The sequence below is a fragment of the Pipistrellus kuhlii genome, unplaced genomic scaffold, assembly GCF_014108245.1.
Source record: "Pipistrellus kuhlii isolate mPipKuh1 unplaced genomic scaffold, mPipKuh1.p scaffold_m20_p_1, whole genome shotgun sequence".
Lineage (NCBI taxonomy): Eukaryota > Metazoa > Chordata > Mammalia > Chiroptera > Vespertilionidae > Pipistrellus > Pipistrellus kuhlii.
In genome coordinates, this window is record NW_023425404.1 from 145,199,701 (window position 1) to 145,224,429 (window position 24,729).

General features: G+C 38.7%; 1 protein-coding gene across 4 annotated transcripts in view; it reads left to right on the forward strand.

The window, feature by feature from the left end:
* The window catches only part of FAM13A (family with sequence similarity 13 member A), a 233,136-nt gene that overhangs the window by 85,406 nt on the left and 123,001 nt on the right, over positions 1–24,729 (forward strand). For 2 of the 4 annotated variants that reach the window (XM_045570814.1, XM_045570816.1), the window contains exons 6-7: positions 3,762–3,845; positions 24,478–24,638. In XM_045570814.1, the coding sequence (XP_045426770.1) occupies positions 3,762–3,845; positions 24,478–24,638 (245 nt within the window). The remainder of the gene's footprint in view (positions 1–3,761; positions 3,846–24,477; positions 24,639–24,729) is intronic. The other 2 variants (XM_036453731.2, XM_036453808.2) reach the window with 1 other exon arrangement.

A 24,729-nucleotide genomic window follows, 5' to 3' on the forward strand; every position in this document is an offset into this window, starting at 1 on the left:
ACTTCATAATATATCTGTTTTGAAAGAGTACATTGTTATTACCAGTTTCTTATTAAACTACTAGTTGAGTTATTTTTCTCCAGAAATCCGAGTAACAGTGGCCCTGCAGGAAAACGTTCCCCCTGCCTGTGGCTCTGGTCCCCTGCCCACTGCTCAGTGCACAGATTCAGGCCAGTATTTCAGCAGCCCTGGGGGTTACCTTTTTACCAACAAATGTTGCTTCTCCCCAGGAGAATCATAGAATCCTGAAACTGAAGGACTAGAAAGGATTCTTGGAGCTCATCTAACCAATCCCATCCCTTTGTTTTATGGATCTGGGAAGTGAGGGAGAGGTCCAAGAGGTTACGATGCTTGCCTGATTTCCCACAGCTGGTTAGTTAGAGATCTTGGATAAGAAGCCAGATCTCTTGACCCCTAGTTAATCCTCTAACTACTAAACTTCACTTTGTCTCTGTTGTCTGAATTTAAAGTCATAAAACAAGAAATAAAACATTGATGTAGGTGGCACTCTCAGATAAAAGTTTACAGAAAAAGCTTTCAGAGTGTTAGGGAATAGCGGACTATCAGCCTTATACTTTTTAATTCACAGGGACAAGGAGGGGAAATGGGAGTATTAAAGAAATACTACCACTTTTAGTTTGTGTGAAGGAAGAAAGAATTATAGGTGTTTGTAAACACTCATTCATAAACAAAGGTCAGCTATTCCTATTAATTTCCCATAAGAGTCATCTTTTCTTCCTTCTCATGACATTCTAAGATTTACATACTAGTCGCTTTAAAAGCGGGTAGAAGATTAAGTGTAATTATATTGTTCAAGTGTCGTCAAATTATGCAATGGATTGTGCAGTTAATCACTTTGATCTTCTAAATGTCATGCTGGATGTTGTTTATCTTTCTCACAGTGAGTCAGACTGGGAATGGGTTCATTCACTATTTCCAGTAAGTAGCTCTCCACCAGCAGGTGTTGTGACTGGTGGGAAAGGGTAGGACTGGAATGCACACTTATTTGGAGATCTCACAAGTGTTCCCTTGGGTTGTACGTGAGGTCACAGGCGGTAGAGAGTGTTGGCAGCACCACAGCTACCCGCCAGCAGAACAGGTTCTTGAATCCCCACTGGGTCTGGGAATATTGTTCCCTGGCACGGAGCTGAGAACAGGTGCTGTGTACAGCTATGTGGCCCAGGCCTGCTGCTCAGCTCCAGCACTGTCTGCGTGAGCCTGGGCACATCGCCTCAGGATCCAAGTCCCTCATCTGTAAAATTGGGAAGAGGGTGGGGTTGACCACATTTTAATCTTTAACAATTGTTTTGGCTTTAAAATGCTATAGCTCTACAACCTGTTGACTTAAGAGTCAGGTGTATTGGATGAGAAGGCACATATTAAGATGAGAGCTTAGATCTTAAAAGTTATACAGAACCATCTCTGTGATGATTGGCAAGTTACTTAATTTCTGTAAGCATTCATTGTGTTATATTTAAAAGGGCAATGATAATAATAGTACCTAACTCATAAGGCTATTGGGGGAAATGACATTATGAATTAAGTCTTTAGGACAGTGCCTGATATACCCTATGATTCAGTAAATATTTGTTAGTAGTAAGTAGTATTTTTTATTTTCATTAGGAACATTTTATCCTAATGATATACTCCCTTTATAAATAAATAAATATAATTCCAGCAAGTTTTAGTAATATATAAAGTATGTAGACTACAATTAAAAATATAACCTAGCCCTAGCTGGTGGGTAGAACATCAGCATGTGGACTGAAGGGTCCTAGGTTTGATTCTGGTCAAGGGCACATGCCTGAGCTGTGGCCTGGATCCCAGTAGGGGTTATGCAGGAAGCAGCCAATCAATCATTCTCTCTCTCTCTCATCATTAATGTTTCTCTCTTTCCCTTTCCCTTCCTCTCTGAAATCAATTTTAAAGAATTATACACATACACACACACACACACACACACACCCCGTATTTTCCAGTGTATAAGACGACCCCCTAATTTTACAGTTAAAACGTAGGTTTAGGCCTATATTCGCTGTATAAGACTACCCCTACTTCAAAGAAAAGACTTACTTTGCCATCAAGATCTGCAGGTAATTTTTGTGCAATTTTGGTCTTTTGCCCCCGATTTTCAGTTGACTTTTTTTCGTTTCAAAAGTCGTCTTATACGCCGGAAAATACAGTGTGTGGGTGTGTGTGGGTGTGTGTATGTGTATTCTATTAACTCGAAAGTAAACCAAAATGAAAACACATAATTTAGATGATTGAATTATAGGTATGATTGGGGAAGATATGGGAGACAGGTGAAAATTATAAAGTGAAAGAAGTTTGACTTATTGTCTCCTTTGTTTTATAATTGTATGTAATCTTTTATGTATTTAGAATCATCCAGGGGAAACATATCCAAGTTAATTACTCTTCAAGCTTTTATATTACTATTTGATAAGAAAATAACATTATTGCCGAAACTGGTTAGGCTCAGTAGTAGAGCGTCAGTCTGCGGACTGAAGGGTCCCAGGTTCGATTCCGGTCAAGAGCATGTACATTAGTTGCGGGCACATCCCCGTGGGGGATGTTCAAGAGGCAGCTGGTCGATGTTTCTCTCTCATCAATATTTCTAGCTCTCTATCTCTCTCCCTTCCTCTTTGTAAAGAATCAATAAAATATATTAAAAAACAAACAAAAAAAGAAAATAACATTATTGTTTTATCTTGTAGAAATAAATAGTAAACCTATCCAACACCAAGTAGGCTGCCTCCTTGTAATTTCTGCTGTTATTTTTTAAGGTACTATTTTGGTGTGAACTAAGGACTCAAAGGTGTCATAATTTTGGAAACAAATACTCAGTTATTCCTCAATTAGTATATTGCTATGAAACTATCACCCTTCAATAATAGTTTGCTGAACTATCTGAAGATATTTGCTTAAGATAAATATTTACAGAAACAGAACCAATTCATGAAATACTGTGGGAAAAGTTGGCAACTCTAAGTTTGGTGGTTATGTTGGAGAATTAACTATCCAGTTCTCTAAAGAAGAGTAAACTATCGATGGATGTGTGACATGATAGTATAGATGTGATTATTTAAAAAAAAAAAAAAAAAAAGATTTTTTTAGCCCTAGCTGGTTTGGCTCAGAGAAACATAGAGCACTGGCCTGTGGATCAAAGAGTCCCAGGTCAAGGGCACGTGTTCAGGTTGCAGGCTCCATCCCCAGTAGGGGGTGTGCAAGAGGCAGCCGATCAATGATTCTCTCTCATCATTGGATGCTTTTATTTTTCTCTCTCCCTCTCCCTTCCTTTTTGAAATCAATAATATATTTTTTTAATTAATTTTTAGAGAGAAACATCCCTGTAACATCTATCAGTTGCCTCCTGCATGCACACACACTGGTAATTGAGCCCATAACCGGAGCATGTGCCCTGACTGGGATTTGAACTGGCAACCTTTCAGTAAGTGGTATTACACCCAACTAACTGAACCATACCGGCCAGGACAAGATGAGATTTTTAATGGACAACTCTGAATATGTATGTCCTGTATGTACTACAGCTACTCCATCATCATCTTCACAGTTGTATGTGACAAATAAGAAAGGAAACATTTTTTACTCCTCACTACAATCTCCTTAGCTTCTGATGTGAACAACTGAACCCAGAATGCCTTCTGTTTTCCTGAAAAGTTATTTTTTACTGCATTGTAATTCCTGGTTTGGGTAATGTTCTTTGGTCTCTAGTGTTTCTTTTTATGCTTCTTTTATAGGAGGCCAGTTGTAAGAACTCCATACCCATCCTTCTACCAAAAGACTTAAAAAGAGATGTGCAAAAACCATCTCCAAAAACCAAGGTAAGTTATGTCTGATCATTAGGCTTCCACATGAACCGTTTGGCACGGCTCTGTGTGTTCTTGTGTTTCTCTGATGTGTTACTTGTACTTCCCCTCAGCCTTTTTTTTTTTTTTTTGGACCTGGTGGTATAAAAAGTACTTTTTATTTAGATCATTTAGATCGAAGGTTATATTCATCCAAAAATTATCCCGACACTCCAGTTATTTAACAGAAAGTGATTTTTCGTTCATTTGTTTGTTGTTAATCCTCACTCTATGAAATTTTTCCATTGATCTTTTGGAGAGAGTGGGAGACAGAGGGAAAGACAGAGGGAAACATCAATGTAAAACACATAAATTGGTTGCCTCCTGCACATGCCCCGGCCAGGGCCCTGGCCAGGGAGGAGCTTGCAACCAAGGTGGTATGTGCCTTTGACCGGAATCAAACCGGGACACTCTGGTCCACAGACCAACGCTCTATTTACAGAGCCAAACTGGCTAGGGCCAGAACGTGATACTCTTACTAGTGTATTATTTCTGCTCAAGCAGTATTGTTTCCAGCTTACAGCATAGGAAATGGTTAAGTGAAGTAACTCTGTCCTAGGTTATTATAAGGAGTAAAATAAGATGTCTAACTATAATTTTTCTTTTTTCTCAAAATAGAAACTCCTTCAATGATTTTTTTTTGTCATTATAAAATACAATTTTTTACTTAAAATTTATCATAATTTATTAAATAATTTACTATAATTACTGACAACTGTAGGGGGGAGGAATGGATACAAGAAGGTGAAGTGATTAGCCAAAAAAACATATATATGTAACACATAGACACAGACTACGGTGTGTGATAGCTAGAGGGAAAGTATGTTGGGGCTAGGTAGAGATGGGCAAAGCGGGGGTGGTGGGTGGGATGGCGACATTTGTAACAATAGTACCAACAATAAAAATAAACTTAAAAAGTAATATATTTTCAAAATTATAAATACAACACGTGATCAATGGAAGTATTTCAGTCCATTTTAACAAGAAAAAACAAGAACTATCATCATATGACAGAATGAAGGCTCCAGTGTATAAAATTTTTTCCTTAAGAAAAATCCAAAATGCTCATAATTGTTTTTACCAGTGAAAAGAAAAACTCCTTTAACACATAATATGTTATGAGAATGTGATCATTTGTTTGTCCAATCAGAAAAGTGATTGCATTTATTTGAGAGCCCCTTTCCAATCTTTAATCTTCTCTTTGGATTAGAACTTCTCCTATTTACTAGCTGCATTTAATATTCCTATCTGGCCCTGTGACACTTATGGAACTATTTTTTTTTTCTAATTCTAAGACAAATGTTTTCCAAACTTTCTTGAGTTTGTTATAAGCAAAATTTAAAAGAGTTCTAGTCTCCGAGTTTAATCACTAGTTACTATAAGAATAGTTATGGCTTTTTTGTAAAAACAAGTCAAGTGAAGTGCTGAGTCATTGCATAAGTGTCTTTTGGTAAGAGTTTACAGTTTATTTTTAAAATAAATAAAACATCTTTCCTTTTGAAACCTATCCCACCTTGAGTTTTTCTGGAAAATTATTTTAACTATCATGCTTTCCTTTCCTTCCAACTATTTTTTGTATTTTTTTCAATGAAATATTTGTATGTGCAAACTTAAATCTTGTTAATTCACATGTATAGTAGAAATTTTTACTGTGTAATTAATATAAATCAGTGTCAAGAATATACTCATCAGCCAAAAAGCTGGTCGATGTTTCTCTCTCATTGACATTTCTAGCTCTCTATCCCTCTTCCTTGCTCTCTGTGAAAATTCAAAAAAATATATTTTAAAAATATATATACTCATCAAATAAATGCATTGAAATAAAATGAAGGATTTGAGGAAAATTTTTAGGTAACATTTGCTTATTAGCTCCTTTTGCATTGGTATAACTATTTTTAGGTAAAGAGACCCTAAGCGAATTACTTCTTAAATAAAAGGCACTCTTGAAACCTATCATTAAAATTGTCTGAAGGAATTTATTACTTTTGTGAAGTTAATGCCATTTGGAGTATTTCAAGCATATACAAAATCAATAATTAGTATGCATTTATTGATCTCTGTCAGTCTTGCTTTATGGCTCATAACCAAACATTCAATAGAAAAATTACTTCATTGGTTACGCCTTGGTTTATAACTTTAGGTTCTTTGTGGCCTTATATGAACAAGTTTAAGTTTACATAAGCAAACTAGGCTCTGCTTCCAACTATTTGGAATAATAATAATGCTATTTATAATAATTCTACCATTATCAGTTTAGTGGTGATTAAATTTTTGTAATTTTAAATCCCAGAAATGAGGCAAACACAGAGCGTATGAGCTACAAGAGATTATAAGGCACTAACTCTTTCACCAAGATTTTCTCTCAAGAGCTTTTTCTCTCCAGTTGATCTTTGAAAGCTAATGCTGAGAACACCTTTACAATCTACTTGGTGAATCCTTTCTAGAGTGACTTGGGGAGCTATGAAAATGATGTGTGTCCTTGGTATCAGTGTGACTCCATTGGACCTTCCTGGCTGTCTTTCTCGGACATCTGTAGTTATAACTGTATTTGCCTTCAGCAGCTAAGTATTTCTGATTCCTACATGGCTAGAAATGTAAACGGGAAATCCAGAGATGGCCTATGTCCATTGGCTCTGGCAGTGTTTCTCTTGTCTAAGTCATCTGTCCCCATGTGTGTTCCCTCTCCCATCTGTTGTCTCTGCTCTTGGGCAATGGAAAGGATTATATTTCCCTTCCTTAGATTGGAAAGCCTCTTCTTGATTCAGGCACTAGCTGAAAAAAAGTGATAATTCCATTACACAGTGCCATGACACTTTTTACAAGAGATTATAAGGCAATAATCACCAGTCCTGCTAGCTCAAGGGCATAGTCATGCACCATTTCATACCCAATACGTTGTAGACTGCATATGCAGAAAATAATTGGAATAGATGATACTGAAGAGAACATAAAATAGATGTCTAAAGAGGTCTGGAACATAAACACCTTGAGCCTAACTTAATGATGTCTACCACGGATCTAATTTCTTACCATGTATTTGAATCCCATAGTGCCAGCTTCATGTTAGGGCCACATTATCAAGATGGCTGCCCGTAGGCTCCCAGGGCTGTGTGCTAATGACTGAGAACTGTAAAGGGTCTGAAATTTTACCCTATTTGCAAGCTGACAAGTTAATCTGCCACAGATTCATGTGTTATAGCCAAAGACATGAGACTCTTGGGTCTGAGACAAAGAACACTTGATTAGTTACAGCAGTAACAACAGCCAGTATTTTCTTAAAAAGATAATACAGAGCAAAGGCACTCAATTTCTCTGTTTGCAAGACATACAGAAACATAGGAGACCTGTAGAGAATTCTCTTCCAGAGCGACCACCTTCATTAGAACAAGAGAGAACCTTTGTGCTATCATTCCCAGGAAAGTTCCTCAGATTGACTTGTGGCTAGAACATAGCAGTACACACTAATTAGCCTGGTCAAGATCACGTGATTTGCCCCTTAGGGTCCTGAAAGGAGTTACCTTGTTGGGAACACAATGGCACTGAAAAAGGAGGACTATAAGCTCTGGAAGGCAATCAAAATTGTCCGTTACTCAAGCTCCAGTGAATGAATATCAAAGTGAGAAGATGAAAAAAATATTAATTTAATCTCGGGCATATATAGTGTGTCCCCCCCAAAAAATGTATACACACACTGAATAAATATAAACGCAGGGTTTATTAAAAGACATTTCATTTTCAAAATTGAGCTATCAGTTGTTAAAGTGCATATACATTTTGGGGGGGGACACCCAGTATTATTGATAAAGATCCGTGTTTGAGGGAGTTTTAGTCAAAAACATATTCATGTCACCCTAGTCTTTCCCCCAAACCATGGCCAGAATGATAATTATAAAATACTTTGTTCCCCCATTGAATACTGAGCAAAGGTCAAACCCTTTAGCACAGTACACATTGCCCTTAACAGTCTGGCCCCAACCCAACCCTCCAACCTGATCTCTTGGCTACTTCCTCTCTGTTCCCCTCCAGGCCCGATCATTCCAGGTTTCTTGTTTTTTACTTTTGCTCCTTTTCTCATTATCTGGAAGGCCTTTCCTCTTCACCTTTATCTCCCTCTGGTAGGATTAATTGTGTGGCTTATGTATATTCTTCAGTAACACTGCATACATTATACATTTCTTACTTACAATCTTCCTAACATTTATGATAGTTCATTTGTATATAGTCATGTAGTTATAGAATTAATATTTGTCTTCCTCACTAGACTACAGGCTCCAGAGTACAGAAATCAGGTGTGATTTATTCTCCACTGTATTCTTAGTGCCTCATAGGTGCTAAGTGCTCAATAAACATTTGTTGCTATTGAATGTTTTAAAAATATATAAGAGGCAGTGTAGTATAATAAATGTTAAGGTTGCTAGTTTCTGGGTAGGATTGCCAGAAATTCAAATCCTCAACTCATTACATACTAGTTGGGTGACCTTGAGAAATTTTCCTAAATACTGTTTCTCTGCTCTCTCATCTGTAAAATAGAAATAATAAGTACCTATTTAATAGGGCTGCTTTTAACTGAAAATGAGAAAAAAAGTATACAGTAGTTAAATGTTATGCCTACCAGACTGGAGATAGAAGTCCATGTGTCTGTCTCCCTGCTAGACCAGAGGTCGGCAAACTCATTAGTCGACAGAGCCAAATATCAACAGTACAATGATTGAAATTTCTTTTGAGAGCCAAATTTTTTAAACTTAAACTTCTTCTAATTCCACTTCTTCAAAATAGACTCGCCCAGACCATGGAATTTTGTGGAAGAGCCACACTCAAGGGGCCAAAGAGCCCCATGTGGCTCTCGAGCCGCAGTTTGCCGACCACGGTGCTAGACCATCACTTCTTTAAAACTTTAGACCATTCCGAGGCCCAGCATGTCGTATTTGTTCAACAAATCCTTATTGAATTGCACTGTCACATTTGAAGAACGCTATTTAAGATTAAGCCACTTGGTTAGTTTGGAGGAGTGACATATCTTTCCAAGCTTTGAAGTCCTTTATTATTTTTATTAATTATTAAAACTAACGGCTCTCACTTCTATTATTTGTTATGTCCTTATTCTATTCCAAGAACTAATGGAACAAGAATGATCTCATTTAACTCCCATCACGTCTTATATAAGGCGTAGGTTTTTAATTATACAGATGAGGCATGTGAGCCTTAGAAAAATTAAGGGAATTTCCCAACATTATAATGCTGGCAACAGGGAGAAATTGAGTTCAAAGCCAGTTGCTTCCCCATAAATATGCTGCAAAATAAAATACTTGCTTCGATTTGTAACAAAGGAAATGATTCTTAATCCATTGAGAATGTGTATTTTACTAAAGTCAAGGAATTAGTAGTAACACCTCTGCTTTGTTAATCGAGTAGCATCCTAGCAGGGGAGATCCCTTTCAACGTGGAAGAGGCCTCACAGACGCCAAGGCCTTATGATTTCCAGGCAGCTTTGCGGAGAGGGCTCATTAGTTCGAGTTTGGCAAAAGCAATGCAAACCATTTCATCAGTTTTTCTTGTTTATAGTAAGGACTACATCTAAAAAAAAAACAACTTGGATTATAAATAGCATTTATTTTATCCCTCTAATCATTTTTTGGCAGCCATGCTCAAAACACACATTGAGAAATACATGCAGATACAAATGTGCTGTCCTGCTCACCAAAACATTCCCTTTATCTTTTAGTGCAGTATTCCTTCACTGTTACTGATGTGGGAGGGGCCCCCACCCCAAAAATGGTACTTTGCTTATGGATTTATCATAGATATGCAAACATAATAGTGATAATTACTATTCGCAGTCACAGAAGAATGATTTCTAGAAGTTTTCCAGAAGAAAACTATTGCTGAACAATATAGAATCTTGCAAAGTAAACTTTCACTTTTGGAGAAACCTAGGCTGCATTAGTCCCTCCCCCATATTTATGCTTAGAAAAATCAGATAATTTTTAAGAGCCCATGAATGACATTATCAAAACATATTTTGCCAAAACCGGTTTGCCTCAGGAGTGGATAGAGCATCGGCCTGCAGACTGAAAGGTCCCCAGTTCGATTCCTGTCAAGGGCATGTACCTTGGTTGCGGGCACAACTCCAGTAGGGGGTGTGCAAGAGACAGCTGATCAATGACTCTCTCTCATCAATGTTTCTAACTCTCTATTCCTTTCTCTTCCTCTCTGTAAAAAAAAAATCAATAAAATATATTAAAAACAAACATGTTTTCATGTCTTATAGGAACTTTGAGGAACCCACTTGATTAGTGCTTAGAAAAAGGAATATATTTTGATGTATTGTTGAATTCAATTTGCTAATATTTTTGCATGTATGTTTGCCAGGGATATTAGCCTTTTTTTTTTTTTTTTTTTTTTGTAGTGTCTTTGCCTGGTTTTGATATCAGGGTTTTATGGCCTTATGAATTTGGAAGTGATCTATCTTCTGTTTATTTTGGAAGAATTGAATTGGTATTCATTCTTCTTTACACATTTGGTAGAAGACACCAAAGTCTGGACTTTTGTTGTGAGGATTTTGATTACAGTTTCAATCTCCTTACTAGTAATTGGTCTGTCCAGATTTTCTATTTATGATTCAATTTGGTAGGTTGCATGTTTCTAGGAATTTATCCACTTCTTGATTGTCCAATTTGTTGGTGTGTTATTGTTCCTAGTAGTCTCTTATGGTCCTTTGTTTTCTATAGTATCAGTTGAAATGTCTCCTTTTTCATTTTAGATTTTGTTTATTTAAGTCCTCTCTTTTTTCATCTGGGTCTAGTTAAAAGTTTTTATTTCCCTATTTTATTTATCTTTTAAAAAAAACTAGTTATTCATTTCATTGATACTTTCTATTGATTTTTATTCTCGGTTTCTGTGAATAAAAATCACCTGACCTTTGTTATTTCCTCCTACCACTAACTTTGGACTTGATGTCTAAGTCTACATGATTACTGATCTCAAATGGGCCTTCATATTGCTGGCAGTCTGATATCCCAATCCTTTCATTCTTCCTCTCTTTCAAACTTTCTCCTTGATCCTCGCCTTCCAACATCCCCCTTTTCACCCTTCACTCTCAGTAACGATCTTACTTTCTATTTCACTGAGCATCAGGAGAGAACGTCCATCTGTTCCCGCCTTGGCATCCATCCACTGCCTGCCCCCACGTCATATCCTCAACTTCCTTCCAGTCATAGGAGAGGTGCTGTGCTGGCTCCTGTCCAAGATCAGGCGTCTACAGTGCACCAGCTCCCATAGTTCTGACCCCCTCAGGAACTCTGCTCCCTCTCCTGCCATCAGCTTTTCATCTGTCTACTGAATCACTTCCATTAGCAAGGAAATATGCTATAATATTTCTTATCTTATTTCCAAAATTTAAAAAAAAAACTCTCCTGTGACTTCACAGCCCCCTTCAGTAATCACCCATTTCCTCTGTTATTCCTTACAACAATACTCCTCAAAAGAATTATATAAACTTGCTGTTTTCACATCCTCTTCTCTGTTCTCTCTGGAACCCACTCTAACCAATTCCACGACAGAATAAAAAAAGCTCTTGTGAAGTGTCACCATGTTACCAGATTCAGTATATTTGTGTATTCTGAGCATTTCATAGAAGTGGAATAACACAGTATGTTTCTTTTTGTGTCTGCCTTCTTTCACATAGCATAATATTTCCAAGATTCAGCTATTTTATTTTTTTAATTGAACTCTTGATTTTATTTTTTTTAATATGCTTTTATTGATTTCAGAGAGGAAGGGAGAGATAGAAACATCAATGATGAGAGAGAATCATTGACCTGCTGCCTCCTGCATGCCCCCTACGGGGGATCGAGCCCACAACCCGGGCATGTGTCCTTGATCAGAATCAAACCCTGGACCCTTCAATCCGCAGGCAGACGCTCTATCCACTGAGCCAAACTGGCTAGGGCAGATTCATCTATTTTATAGCATATTTTAAAACTTTATTCCTATTTGCTTACCCATGAATCAGTTGATAGATATCTGAGTTGTTGCTGCTTTTTGGCTATAATAAATAATGCTGCTATACACATTTATGTACAAATGTCCTGTGGGCATATGTTTTATAATTGCTGGGTTATATGGTAACTGCATTCATTCCTTCTTGTTGGAATTCTTTCCCCTTGCTTTTCAAGACACTGTCTGGGTTTTCCCTCTACCTCTCTGTCCACTCCTCAGTGTCTCTGAGTCTTCTCCCTCTAACTGTGGAGTACCCCGGGGTTCAGTGCTTAGTCCCCTTTCCTTCTCTATCTAGATTTACTCACTAGATGATCTCTCCTAATTGCTTGGCTTGTAAATACCATCTACATATAGATGACTCCCAAATTTGTATTTTCAGTTCAAGCCTCTGAGTGCCGACTCCAATATCCACCTGCCTGTGTTCCATCTTCACTTGTCCATTATGTACATCTCAAGGTTAGCATGTCCAAGCCAGTAATTCCCGATTCACCCACCAAAATCTATCTCCTGTTATTTTTTTTCTAACCTCATGATGGCAGTTCCATACTTTCCATGTGCAGGCCAAAAACTTTAGAGTCATTCTTGATTATCTTATTTTTTTATTTTATTTTTCATCCTTACCTGAAGGTATTTTTCCCATTGATTTTTAGAGAGAGTGAAAGGGAGAGAGGGGAGAGAGAAAGAGAGAGAGAGAGAGAGAGAGAGAGAGAGAGAGAGAGAGAGAGAGAGAGAGAGAGAGAGAAATATCTATATGAGAGACACATCTATTGGTTGCCTCCCGCATGCACCAAAGCTGGGGTGGGGGATCAAACCTAAGACCCCTCAGTCCATAGTCGGTGGCTCTAACCACTGAGATGACCAACCAGAGCTAGAGTCATTCTTGACTCCCACCTGCTGCAAACCTCAGCAAATTTTGTTGATTTTACCTTCAAAATATATCCAAAATGTGATCTCACAATCTCCGTGCTCCAAGCCACAAGCGTCTCAATGAGGTCTCCTAATTGGTCTCCTTACATCACTCTGACCTTTCTACAATCTTCTCTCGATGCAGCAGCAAAGATCCTTTTAAAATGAAAAATATGTTACTTCTTTGCTCAACATTTTCCAGAAGTTTTCTGTTTTCCTCGGGGTAAAGTCCAAAGCCTTTAAAATGCCTGCACGTCTACGTGACCTGGGCCCTCTGCTCCTTCTCTGGCCTCATCTCCTGCCACTGTGTTTCTCACTCTCTTGGTTCCACCCACAGTGGCCTCCTTGCTGCTTATCAGACTTGCAAGTCATGCCTCCCCCTCAGGACCTCTGCTGTGCTCTTCTCTCTGTCTGGAACATCCTCCCCACACATCCTTTCAGACATTCTTCATTTCCGTTAGGTCTATGATCAAGACTGCTGGTGGCTTCCCAATATCTAGTCTCCTTCTCTTCCTTGTCTGAGTACACTGATGCACAGACATTAGGCCACTTTCCCTACTTTCCCTGGCAGCTGTGTGTCACCATGTGTCTATATTTTGCTCCATAAAAATAAGCTGTTGGATTTTCTTTTAAGGGTGTGGCAGGCCCTTCCTTGGTCCTCCCTCCATCTTACCACGTTTGTAACACACACCAAAGTTCCTGCCCTCATGGGCCTTATATCTGTTTTGAGGGAAAAGACTACAAATAAAGAAGCGTAAGTAAATATACAGTGTGTCCGATGATACTCGGTATACTGTGGATAAATAAAACAAGATCAAGCAAACGGGGAGTGGTGCATAGGGGAGAATATTGCTGTTGGTGATAGTGTCAGAGAAGACTCACTGATAAGTAGCAGTATTTGGACAAAATCTTGTATCAGTTTGGGTTAGGTTTTCCTGCATTATAAATAACCCCCAAACAACATTGGCTTACACAGGTAGAAATACATCTCTCTCAAATAAAGCCTGCATATCAGGCCAGCGCAGGAAATGAGGCTGTACGAGATTACTGGAGACCCAGGATCCTTCAGTTTACAACTCCACACAACCGAATAGTGGCTCTCCTGGCCCGACGTGTCCCCATCTGCTTTCCTTCAGGGCTACAGGGATTACGTTGCCTCCCTAAACGACACTAGTCATTTCCTTTGCTCTGGATTCTATAGTTCATTATACTTCACTTCTCACTTTCACGTTGGTCCCAGAAAGATGGTGGTATGGGAAAACTCACATCCACAGTAAAATTACAACTTAACTACAGAACAACCATCATTCAGAATCGCCTGAAATCTAGATGAACAGAAGTCCTACAACTAAGGACATAAAGAAGAAGCAACATGGAGACTGGTAATGAGGGGTAGAGATGCAGAATGGCTCACACCCACATGTCTAAAAATCGGAAGGGATATCTCAGCAGCAGACGTCATCTCTGGGGAGCAAGGGGCCCCTCTTAGCCACAGTCGCCACTGGTTTTTACAGCCTGAAGTTATAGGGACTTCTCTTCCTGGCACTGGCACCCTAGTAGCTGGGTGGGCTGGTGTGGGGCTGGGGCCACCATCTTTCTGGGAAGCCCTTATTGTGCTTCTGACTTGCATTTCTCTGATGCGTCATGACACTGACATCTTTCCAAGTGTCTATTGGCCATATGTATGTCCTCTTTGGAGAAGTGTCCTATTCATGTCCTCTGCCCGTTTTTAACCAGATTTTTTTTTTGGTGTTGTTTAGTTGTTGTTGTTATTTTGGTATTTATAAGTTCTGTATGACTTTTGCATATCCCCCTATCAGATGTATCATTGTTGAATATGTTCTCCAATTTAGTGGGTTGTCCTTTCATTTTGTTGATTGTTTCCTTTGCTATGCAAAAAAATTAATTTGATCTAATCCCATTTGTTTATTTTTTTTCTTTTGTTTCCCTTGCCAAAAGAGACATTTCAGAAGAAATATTGCTAAAAGAAATGTCAGAGAGTTTGCTGTCTGTGTTTTCTTTTAAGAGTGCTATAGATTTGAGTCTTACATTTAATTATTTAATCAATTTTTAGTGTATTTTTGTATATGGTATAAGAAGCTGGTCTAATTTCATTTTTTTCATATATCTGTCCAGTTTTCCCAGCACCATTTATTGAATAGACTGCCTTTACCTCATTGTATATTCTTGCTAAGAAGTGATTCACAGTTGGTATGGTAGCTGTCTGAGCTGGGTGTGTGTGGGAGGGGCCCAGCGGCATATCAATGCTGGCTCCCACCAGTTCCAGGCTTGGGGCAGGTCATCAAGAGCCCCAAGGCACCCTAAGACCCACTGCCAACTGCCAGTTGCCTTTTAGGTTCAGCCACTAAAACAGCCTCTAGCAGTAGGTGAGTTGCATGACTCAGGGTCTCAGGGAGTCACCACCTAGAGGCAATAGAGATTCAAACTCATTGTCAGTGCTGGGTTTGAGGCCATTTGACAAAACTCTCAGGATACACTGAGTCCAGCCAGTAACTCTCAGGGGCTTGTGAATCTTTGCGGGGGTAGGGAGTGGGTGGCAGGATCTCAGGGAATCTTAAGATTCGGTCGTATGGAGGGAGAGCAGAGCATAGGAACTGTGGTGCCCACATGGAGTGCAGGAAACAGCCTTCACCCTAAACTTAAACAACTTAGTCTCTTTGTGTGTGCCTGGCACCCTCCTGAACTTGCCTGGCATTCCTGGGAAGTTTTTTTAAGAAAGACTGCAACAGCCGGAGCTGGTTAGGCTCAATGGATAGAGCATTGGCCTTCCAACTGAAGGGCCCCAAGTTCTATTCCGCTCAAGGACACATGCCCCGTTTATGGGCTCAGTCCCCAGTAGGGGCATGCAGGAGGAAGCCGATCAATTATTCTCTCTCATCATTGATGTTTCTATTCTCTCTCTCTCTCCCTTCCTCTCTGAAATCAATAAAAATATATATTTAAAAAAATAGTTTTAAAATAAAGAAAGACTGCAACAACATGGGCTCAAGTTGACCAGCACCAGCAGAGCCCTGAGCCATTCCAGGTAGGTAGGGCTGGACACTAGAGATGCTAGTGTGGACCTAGTGCAGCCCCAGGCTATTGCTGCAGGCCCACCACAGGAGCAGTGGTGCTGGTGCGGCACGTAGAGAAAATAGCCCTCATCCCAAAGCCACACAACTCAGTCTCTCCCTGTGTGTCTCTGGCACCGCCAAGGTTGCCTGGAATTCCTCAAGAGTTTTTTTAGAAAGTCTGCAATGCAGGCCCAGGCTGGTTGGCTCTGGCAGAGTTTAAGCCCAGCCACGTGCAAGTTGGGTAGGGCAGGGCCTCAGAGAGTCATCGCAGCCAGGCTAGTGTAGCTCTCGGGGCTAATGTTTTGTGGGTTAAGGTAGTGCTCAACCCAGGAAAGAGGGCATCCCTGCGTGGCCCAGCAGAAGTCAATACAGTGGATATTGGAGGCTGTCCCTCAAGCCGGTTCCCCAAAGCCACAACCTCCCAGCTGCTGTCCCTCTGTTGGAACCCAGGGTGGGGTGCCTGCAATGAGACTTTGTGCATTGCCCTCTTAGAGGGTTTCTGGGCTTGCAGCAGCCTTCCTTCTTACCAGGGCAGATAGAATCCCTGCAGATTTTCCAACCAGATACTACGTGGGCCCCTCTTCTTGGCACTGGTCCTCCAAGCTGGGAAACCTGGCATAGGGTTGAAACCCCTTGGTCCTCCTCAGGGGAGGAAGGGGTGTGTTTCTGTAGCTGAGCTATCCCTCTGGATTCTCAACCACCACATGTGGGTGCAGGGCCAGCCAGTTTTGCATCTCTGCCCCTCCTACCAGTCTCGATGTGGCTTCTTCCATATATCCTTAGTCATAGGACTTCTGTTCAGCTAGTCTTCAGATGGTTATCCAGGCTCATGGTTCTATAATTTAGTTGTAATTTTGTTATGGTCATGGGAGGAGGTGAATGCAGCCTCTACCTACTCCATCATCTTTGAGGAAAAAAAATAGAAAGAAAACTTGTGAAAGTTTTATTTCTAAATTCCTAAACTGCTCAGTTTACACAATGACTTTTTGCCTGAATTGTTTTCTGAAGTCAGGGACTCAAATGCATAACTGTAAAATAGCAGTTGGAACTGTGTGGATATTAACATAACAGGCCTCACCTCACTGCCATGTACAGATTTATTGCTGAACATCTTTTAAAAGGTGAGACTTTCTTGAGCCCAAGTCCCAGAACAGATGGCTCTACTTGGGACTGCATGGTCCTATAAATGTCATTTCTTGTACCTACTTTTGCATTAATAATTCCTATACTCTTTTGGGGAGGGGTTTGGGATAGGAATGGGGGGATGAAGACAATTATTTGATACTATAATCAATAAAACTAAAAAATAATAATAATTCCTATACTCTTTAGCTTTAGCCAGTTTGGCTCAGTGGATAGCACATTGGCCTGCAGATTGAAGAGTCCTGGGTTCGATCCAGTCAAGGGCACATGCTCGAGTTGCAGGCTTGATCCCCAGTAGATGGCATGCAGGAGGCAGCTGAGCAATGATTCTCTCCCATCACTGATGTTATGATCTCTCTCTCTCTCTCCCTTCCTCTCTGAAATCAATAAAAATATATTTAAAAAAAATAATTCCTATGCTCTTTAAATTTAGATTCTTTCCATTTCTGTACCATAGCTACTTTTCAGACGGACTTACACATTCTACAACTGAATATTGAAAAAGTTCTAAAATAAAAATAATACACATAGAATCAATTTTTTTATGGTATCAATTGATAATTTATTAACATTTCAGTCTTTCCGCGAGGAAGGTAGATGATATCATTTAGTTCTGTCATTTAATCATTCATTATACGAATGTTTAATGGTTCGCCTGTGTTTGCTAGGTGCTGTTCTAGAATGCAGGGCCACAGCAATTAACAAAACAGATAAAAATTTCTGCCGTGCTGGCACCCACTTTTGTAGAGGATGTAGGAAGGAAAGAGAGGAGAAAAACCAAATGCTGAGGGGCCTGTTGGTTGCTTGGGCTACACTGTGAACCTGTATTGGTTTCATAGCTTACCAGTGTATTTCAAGATGAACTTTTTTTAAATTGCGAATTTTCTTTCTTTTCACATATGAGTAATTTTTCTAGCAGACTAAGTTACCAGTAAACTGACTTTATGCTAACATACAGATTCACTCTCACTTAGGTTAAGATGAGATCTCAGCCTTAACCGGTTTGGCTCAATGGATAGAGTGTCAGCCTGCGGACTGAAGGGTCCCAGGTTTGATTCCGGTCAAGGGCATGTATCTTGGTTGCAGCTGATCAGTGTTTATCTCACATTGATGATTTTAACTATCCTTCTTCCTTCCTCTCTGTAAAAAATCAATAAAATACATTTTTTTAAAAAGATAAGATATTAGTAAGTTATAACTTTAACATTGATCCATTTTTATAAGAAAAAAAAAGAATAAGAGTGAGAGAAAGGGATGTGCAAAAAACTAATTCCAAAATTCCCCAAATCATGTTAATAATTTTCTTAGAAAAACAAAACAAAACCTGGAGCATTGAGTAGCACTGTCATTAGCACATATAGATAGGTCAAATTATTTATTTCAGAAAGGGAGAGGAAAGAGAGATAGAAATATCAATGATGAGAGAGAATCATTGATCAGGAATCAAACTGTGACCTCCTAGTTCATAGGTCCATGCTCAACCACTGAGCCATGCTGTCTGAGTTAGAGGGTTTTTTAAAGTTTTAAGCTGGAAAGGCCTAACTTTAAAAATCTATGAGAGCTAAATCTCTCTCTTTTGGTGCTTTGTTATTTCACCATTTCTTCTTTGAATATTCTGAGTTTAATGAGTATGAAGGGAAGCAAGAGGCTTTATCCTCTTCCATACAAATGACAAGAGGAGGAGAGAAAAGGTCAAGTAAATGAGGGCGTCTAATAAACTTTATTTAGAAAGTCTAAATGTTAAAAATTAACGTCTCTGCTTTCTTCTTTCTATCACAATCTTTCTTTAGCATATGAGCCCTGAATATAAATTTTTGCCCTATTCTAATCATCTCTCAAGGTATTTCAATGATGAAAAGAGTAGATTTTGTCATTTCAAAATGCAAGCACAGTAACTGACCAGTGTTTAAGGTGATTTCTAAGACCAAAACATTAGGTTGTTATTTGTAAGCTTTTAAAATTGTCCTAATTATAATAATCTTTAAAAAATATTATTTACTATTTTATAATAGCATGGTAAATTATTATAATAATTTCCTGCAGTTGATCCATGTGCACATTACTTTTCTGGGAAGAAACGTAATACGTGGGAAACCCAGCTCACCTACACAAAGGAAAGAGAGCCACAAATTGCAGGTCCCCGGCCAGAAAACCGCCCCTCCTGCCTCGGATGCACCTGTCACTCCCGTGTTCTATGCTGCAGGGCAGACGGCTCCTGCCTGCACCCACGCAGGAGACAGAGGGCCTGCAGCCAAGGCTTACTGTTGTGCCCTCATGTGACGGGCTTATATGGATAAAGATGAAGTCAGGGCATGTAATTTCTTATGACTTTTTAAAATTTTTAGTCACATTCAGGTATCGGGGAAAATGAGAGCCTCCTATCACCAATATATTTTTCAGGGACTGGATTCTTTGTTCGATTTTTAAAGATGAGACCATCTGAAAACATTGATAGTGTTGACCATAACAGAATTTGGGTGTTGGCCTTTGAAATTTATTTGAATTTAGCAATAAAAATGGGGATGTTAGCAATAAAAATGCATACAGCTAGCTATATTCCTTCAATATAATTCGGATCATCCCCATTCTTCTTTGAATATTCTGAGTTTAATGAGTATGAAGGGAAGCAAGAGGCTTTATCCTCTTCCATACAAATGACAAGAGGAGGAGAATGGGGATGATCCGAATTATATTGAAGGAATATAGCTAGCTGTATGCATTTTTATTGCTAACTGAGCTCAAACCATATTATATGTCTTGGCAAAATGATTTCACAGTCTCCTTAAAAACCTTATAGACATTTTAATGGCTGAACAATCCTTCATCATATAGAGGTGCCAGAATTACCCATTGTGGTAATTTGGCTATTTACAATGCTTACGTTTTTGCCTATTACTAATAAAAGTATGATAAACACACTTTCCATATAATTTTCACCTCATATCCTATTTCCACCTCAGATTATTTTACTAGAATGGTTTAGCAGACACCAGAGAAACAAATTTAAGGAAAATTTTAACTATTAATGCAAACAAAAAGAGAGAATGCAGAAAATGGGTTGCATTATGGCTGTAATGTGACTTTTATCCGAAATTGTATTTTCTTCTTGCAATTCTAATACTTAACCTGAAACCAAATATAGAGACTAGTGTAAGCACAGGTACTGAGGGTTGGTTATCTGGATTGTAATTGTAACTCTTGCCACTTACTCCCTGGGACAAATAACTCAAACTCTTTATCTCTCGGTTTTCTCATCTGTGAAATGATAGGTAATAATAATACTCCCTGTCTCTTTGGGTTGCTATGAGAATTCATCTATGTAAAACTCTTGAAAACATGCCTAGCACAGAGTAAATGCTCCCTAAATGTTTGTTTATTACAGCATCTAAGAGAATATTTCCTGATTTTATATTCTCAAAAGTTACTCTTTTGTTTCCATTCCCATGGCATCTCAAATACTAGGATCACTGAATTTCTCAGTCAGACTATTCCATACCTGCAAAGACATGCATGGAATGCACTCTTTTTAAGTTTCTGGAATTGTTAGTATTTTAGTTGTACACATAAATTACACAGGGAGAATGTGCTTAGATCCTTATCTCAAATAGCCAGTGCAGAATTCTTCTGAGCAAAATGTTTTTCATAGGTGGTTTGGGGGCTTTTATAGTTTTCACCCTCAGGTATCCAAGTTATCGTGAAGAAATCGCTAAAATAAGAAGCCAAATGTTGTGTGAATAAGGGAAAGAGGGAGCTGGCCACCGAGTCAGAATCCCAAACTGGTGGCCATTTTCCTGCTGCAGCTGCACAGTATGAGACGGCTGCAGGTGGCCTCTCCAGACACACTCACTCAGTTCATCTCAGTCAGACTTTTAGCCATAGTTGGAGTCCCCGCCCATTGGAGCTCAGCGGAACCTCATGATGCACGAGTCACACTCGCCTACACAAGGCAGGCCTTCGTGCCTTGCGTGACCCTTTGCTGCTAAAGTTGATCTTGACCCATGACATCTTAACATGCCAATGGCAAGGAAAGACAGATGGAACGAGAAGAAAAGTATGACAAGGGAGGAGTGGCCTCGATACAGGTTTTGTCTTACCATTTCCTCTAAAGCAGGGTTTTTTCCACTTTAGCTCTACTGACATTTTAGACCAAATAACTTCTTTTCCTGGTAAGCTGGCCTGTGCATTGTAGGATATTTAGTCACATCCCTGGCCTCCGCCCACTGGATTCCAATAGCACACACCCTCACTCCAGTCATGAGGACCAAAAACATCTACACACAAAATTGCCTGCAAGTAAGAACCACTGCTGAAAGCCACACTAATAACAGGTTCCCTGTCCCCTGGGGCTTGGCTGCCTGGTGTCCTGCTCCTCCTCCTCCTCAGAGAGTTCTGTGGTGAAAGGGGCCTTGAGCTCAACTGTATACAATCTGAAATGCACACCCAGGAGCATAGAAATAAAACTATCCCCGCCGCCTGCTTTCTAAGGCCAAGGCTAAGATCACGCGTTCCTGAAAAGCTCAATTCCACATACAGTAAAATAAGTGATCTCTTACTTTTTCTCAAAGTTAACCCATTTGTACTCAAATTAATTACATCAGAAAAACAGCAGGTTTTAAAATCACTGTTCACTTTCTCTATAGTAATATCTATAGTGAAAGTGTATAGTCTTCAAGGTACCTCTTCAAGAATATTTCATTAGTTACCTTTAAAAATGTACAGTTCCTTAAAAATATATGTATATATATCCCACACTTCTAATAGTCTCAAAGTTTCTGAGCTTTTTTTTTCCTAACAAATTTCAAAAATTCCAATATAAGCTTCATGTGATATTTTCAGGTTCTGTGCATAAACTTAATTCTTTGTACTACTTTGGTATATATATATATATATATATATATATATATATATATATATAGTGAGTTTATATTGTAAATTCATGGTTAATAATAATGACTTCTATGTTATTTTTATAGAAATTCAGTTTTCAGCTCTAGCCAGTTTGGTTCAGTGGATAGAACGTTGGGCCATGGACTGAAAGGTCAGGTTTTATTCCAGTCAAGGGCACATACCAACTAATCAATGTGTCTCTCTCACATCTATGTTTCTTTTTCTCCCTCTCCTTTCCATTTCTCTCTAAAAGTCAATGGAAACAATATCCTCAGGAGATGATTAACAAAACAAAAGAAATCATCACAGAAATACCCTCAGACTGCTGTAAACTGACATAATGAAATCAGCTGCTTGTTACCTTTTTTTTACTTTAGAATATTTTTCCTTGCCCTAGCTGGTTTGGCTCAGTGGATAGAGGGTTGACCTGTGGACTGAGGAGTTTTGGGTTCTATTCTGGTCAAGGGCACATGCCCTGGTTGTGGGCTTAATCCCCAGTGGGCAGGACCGGGGGGTGGGGGCTTTTGCGGAGGTAGACAATCAATGATTCTCTCACATCATTGATGTTTCTATCTCTCTCTCCCCTCTCCCTTCCTCTCTGAAATCAATAAAAATATATTTTAAAAAAATAGTTTTCTTTTACATAAATTGTTGAATTAAGTTTAGAACCCAGAAGTTTTCATCGAACCTAAAATGTCAAGTCCTTATTTTAATACTATGAAATGTAGCCAAACAACTGCTGAACTGTTTGTTTTAATATTGAGAAAACAGTCTGGAGGTGAATTTTTTTAGCTACACAATTTTGAAATTATACTGCTTTTTTGGTATTTTAATTAATTTTGCATGTCTATTCTTATGAAAAATAATCACAGCAAAAGTAGTCCCTTTATAAACTACATAATAGCATATATTTATACTTTTCACATTCTCTTGCTGTTAATATTTCCTTTAGAAGTAATCTTGGCAAATGTCTCTAAGAACAATATAGTTTATAATTTCTAAAAAATAATGTACTTTCTTTTGTTGGTTTTCATGAGTTATGAATACCCTGTAGAGCTATTCAACCAAACTATTAATTGGTAATCATCAGATTTTGGGTAGAGTTTATGTGACAACAATATTAATGAAAACTAGCTTTTACTGCGTATTTGCTTTATGTTAAATGTAAGTCTTTGCTGAATTATTTTTTAATAGATTTTAGAGGGGGAGGAGTGAGAAAGAAACATTAATGGGAGAAAGATACATTAATCAGTTGCCTCTCACACCTGCAACCTAGGTATGTACCCTGACCTGGAATCAACCCACAACCTTCTGGTGCATGGGTTGATGCTCCAACTGAGTCACACAGACCAGCGTGCTAAATTATTTTTATGTAATCCTCTTAGAGATAGGAATTTTCATATACTTATGTACATAATTGTCTCAGCCTCTTGGCCAGTGAGTGATTTGGGAATAGCTTGTAATTGAAATATGTGTTGTCTGAGAATAAGTATTAGTGGGTTCAAAACATTGCTATACTTTATGGTAAAAATGTTTTTAAAAAAATAACACAGAGAAGAGGAAGAGGGGAAAAAGGGATGGAAGAAGAGAAATAGGAAGAACATGAGGATCTGGCTTAGGTAATATAATCTAGAAATGTTAGGCAGCATAATTATGAACTAAACTTAAGGTATCAGATGACATGTAATCAAGTGTAGATAGGGCTGCAGGAATTCAGAGTTGGGAAAGCTGGTTAAGACCTGAGGTTGTTGAAGAAGCTTTTTGGGTAGTGGATTCTTATCTCAACTTCAAGGGAACTTAGGGTTTGGTTTGATCTTACACAGTTGATGAGTGGCCAGTGATGAATTGATAGCATTGCAGGTGGAAAAACCAGCATAAGAAAAGTTCTAGGTATGAGGAGAAGTTTCCAGTGTAACAAATAAAGTTGATCCAAGGGTTTGAAATATTCCTGAAATTCTGACATGATTTATATACATTTTTAGGAAAAGAATATTGGTTGTATTCACTTTCTTTACAGTTTAGAATAAGAGAGCTTGAGGTTGGAGGAAGCATATAACTTCAGCTATGAAAAGTCAGTACACCAAATATTTGGTGCGTGTGTTAAGAGAATTCCAATAGAAATAATTAACAAACTGGTGTGAAGCTTGTTGTTGATAGTAAATATTTCTAGATACCTTTCTGACATTGGCATTCTTTATTTCAGTGATTTTTCAGCCTTTTATTTTTCTGCCTCTTTCTTTTTGTTATTTTCTTCACTCCAGGTTGCAGTCTGATATACTCTTAAAATCTTCATTACATAGAATGGTTATTCTAAGGAGTGTTAGGCCTGAGGAAGATTTGTATCAGAATCCAGGAGAGAGGGGTCTGGCCATATATGGTTCAGACATTCCCCTTCACTGTGCCCACAGCTATATAAGAATTTTTAAATGTATTTTTAATTCCATACCTAGGTTTATAAAATCCATATCTAGGTTGGAGTGTTAATGCATGTGATTATTAATAAATTATAATAAATATTCTGCAGTAACTTAATTTGAAGGTTCTTTTTATTTTTTTATTTTTAATTCCCCTCTCTCTCTCTTTTAAATTTTATTTTCTAGATCCCAAAGTCCAAGAGTGAGGGATCTCTTCAGGTCCACAGGGTGCCATGGCCAGAGCGACATGATGGTGTTGCTGAGGTCACCCTGCGGCTAAGTCCGAGAAACCCCGGCTGGGGTGACATGAATTCAGCAGAGGACACTTGTGGGGCCAAGACAACCAGGTTGGCATGTCTCTTTTACTTACATGCTACATATTGCATTCTCTGCTCTGAGTATAGGTATGTTTGTATTTATCTACCACTGGGGTCAGCA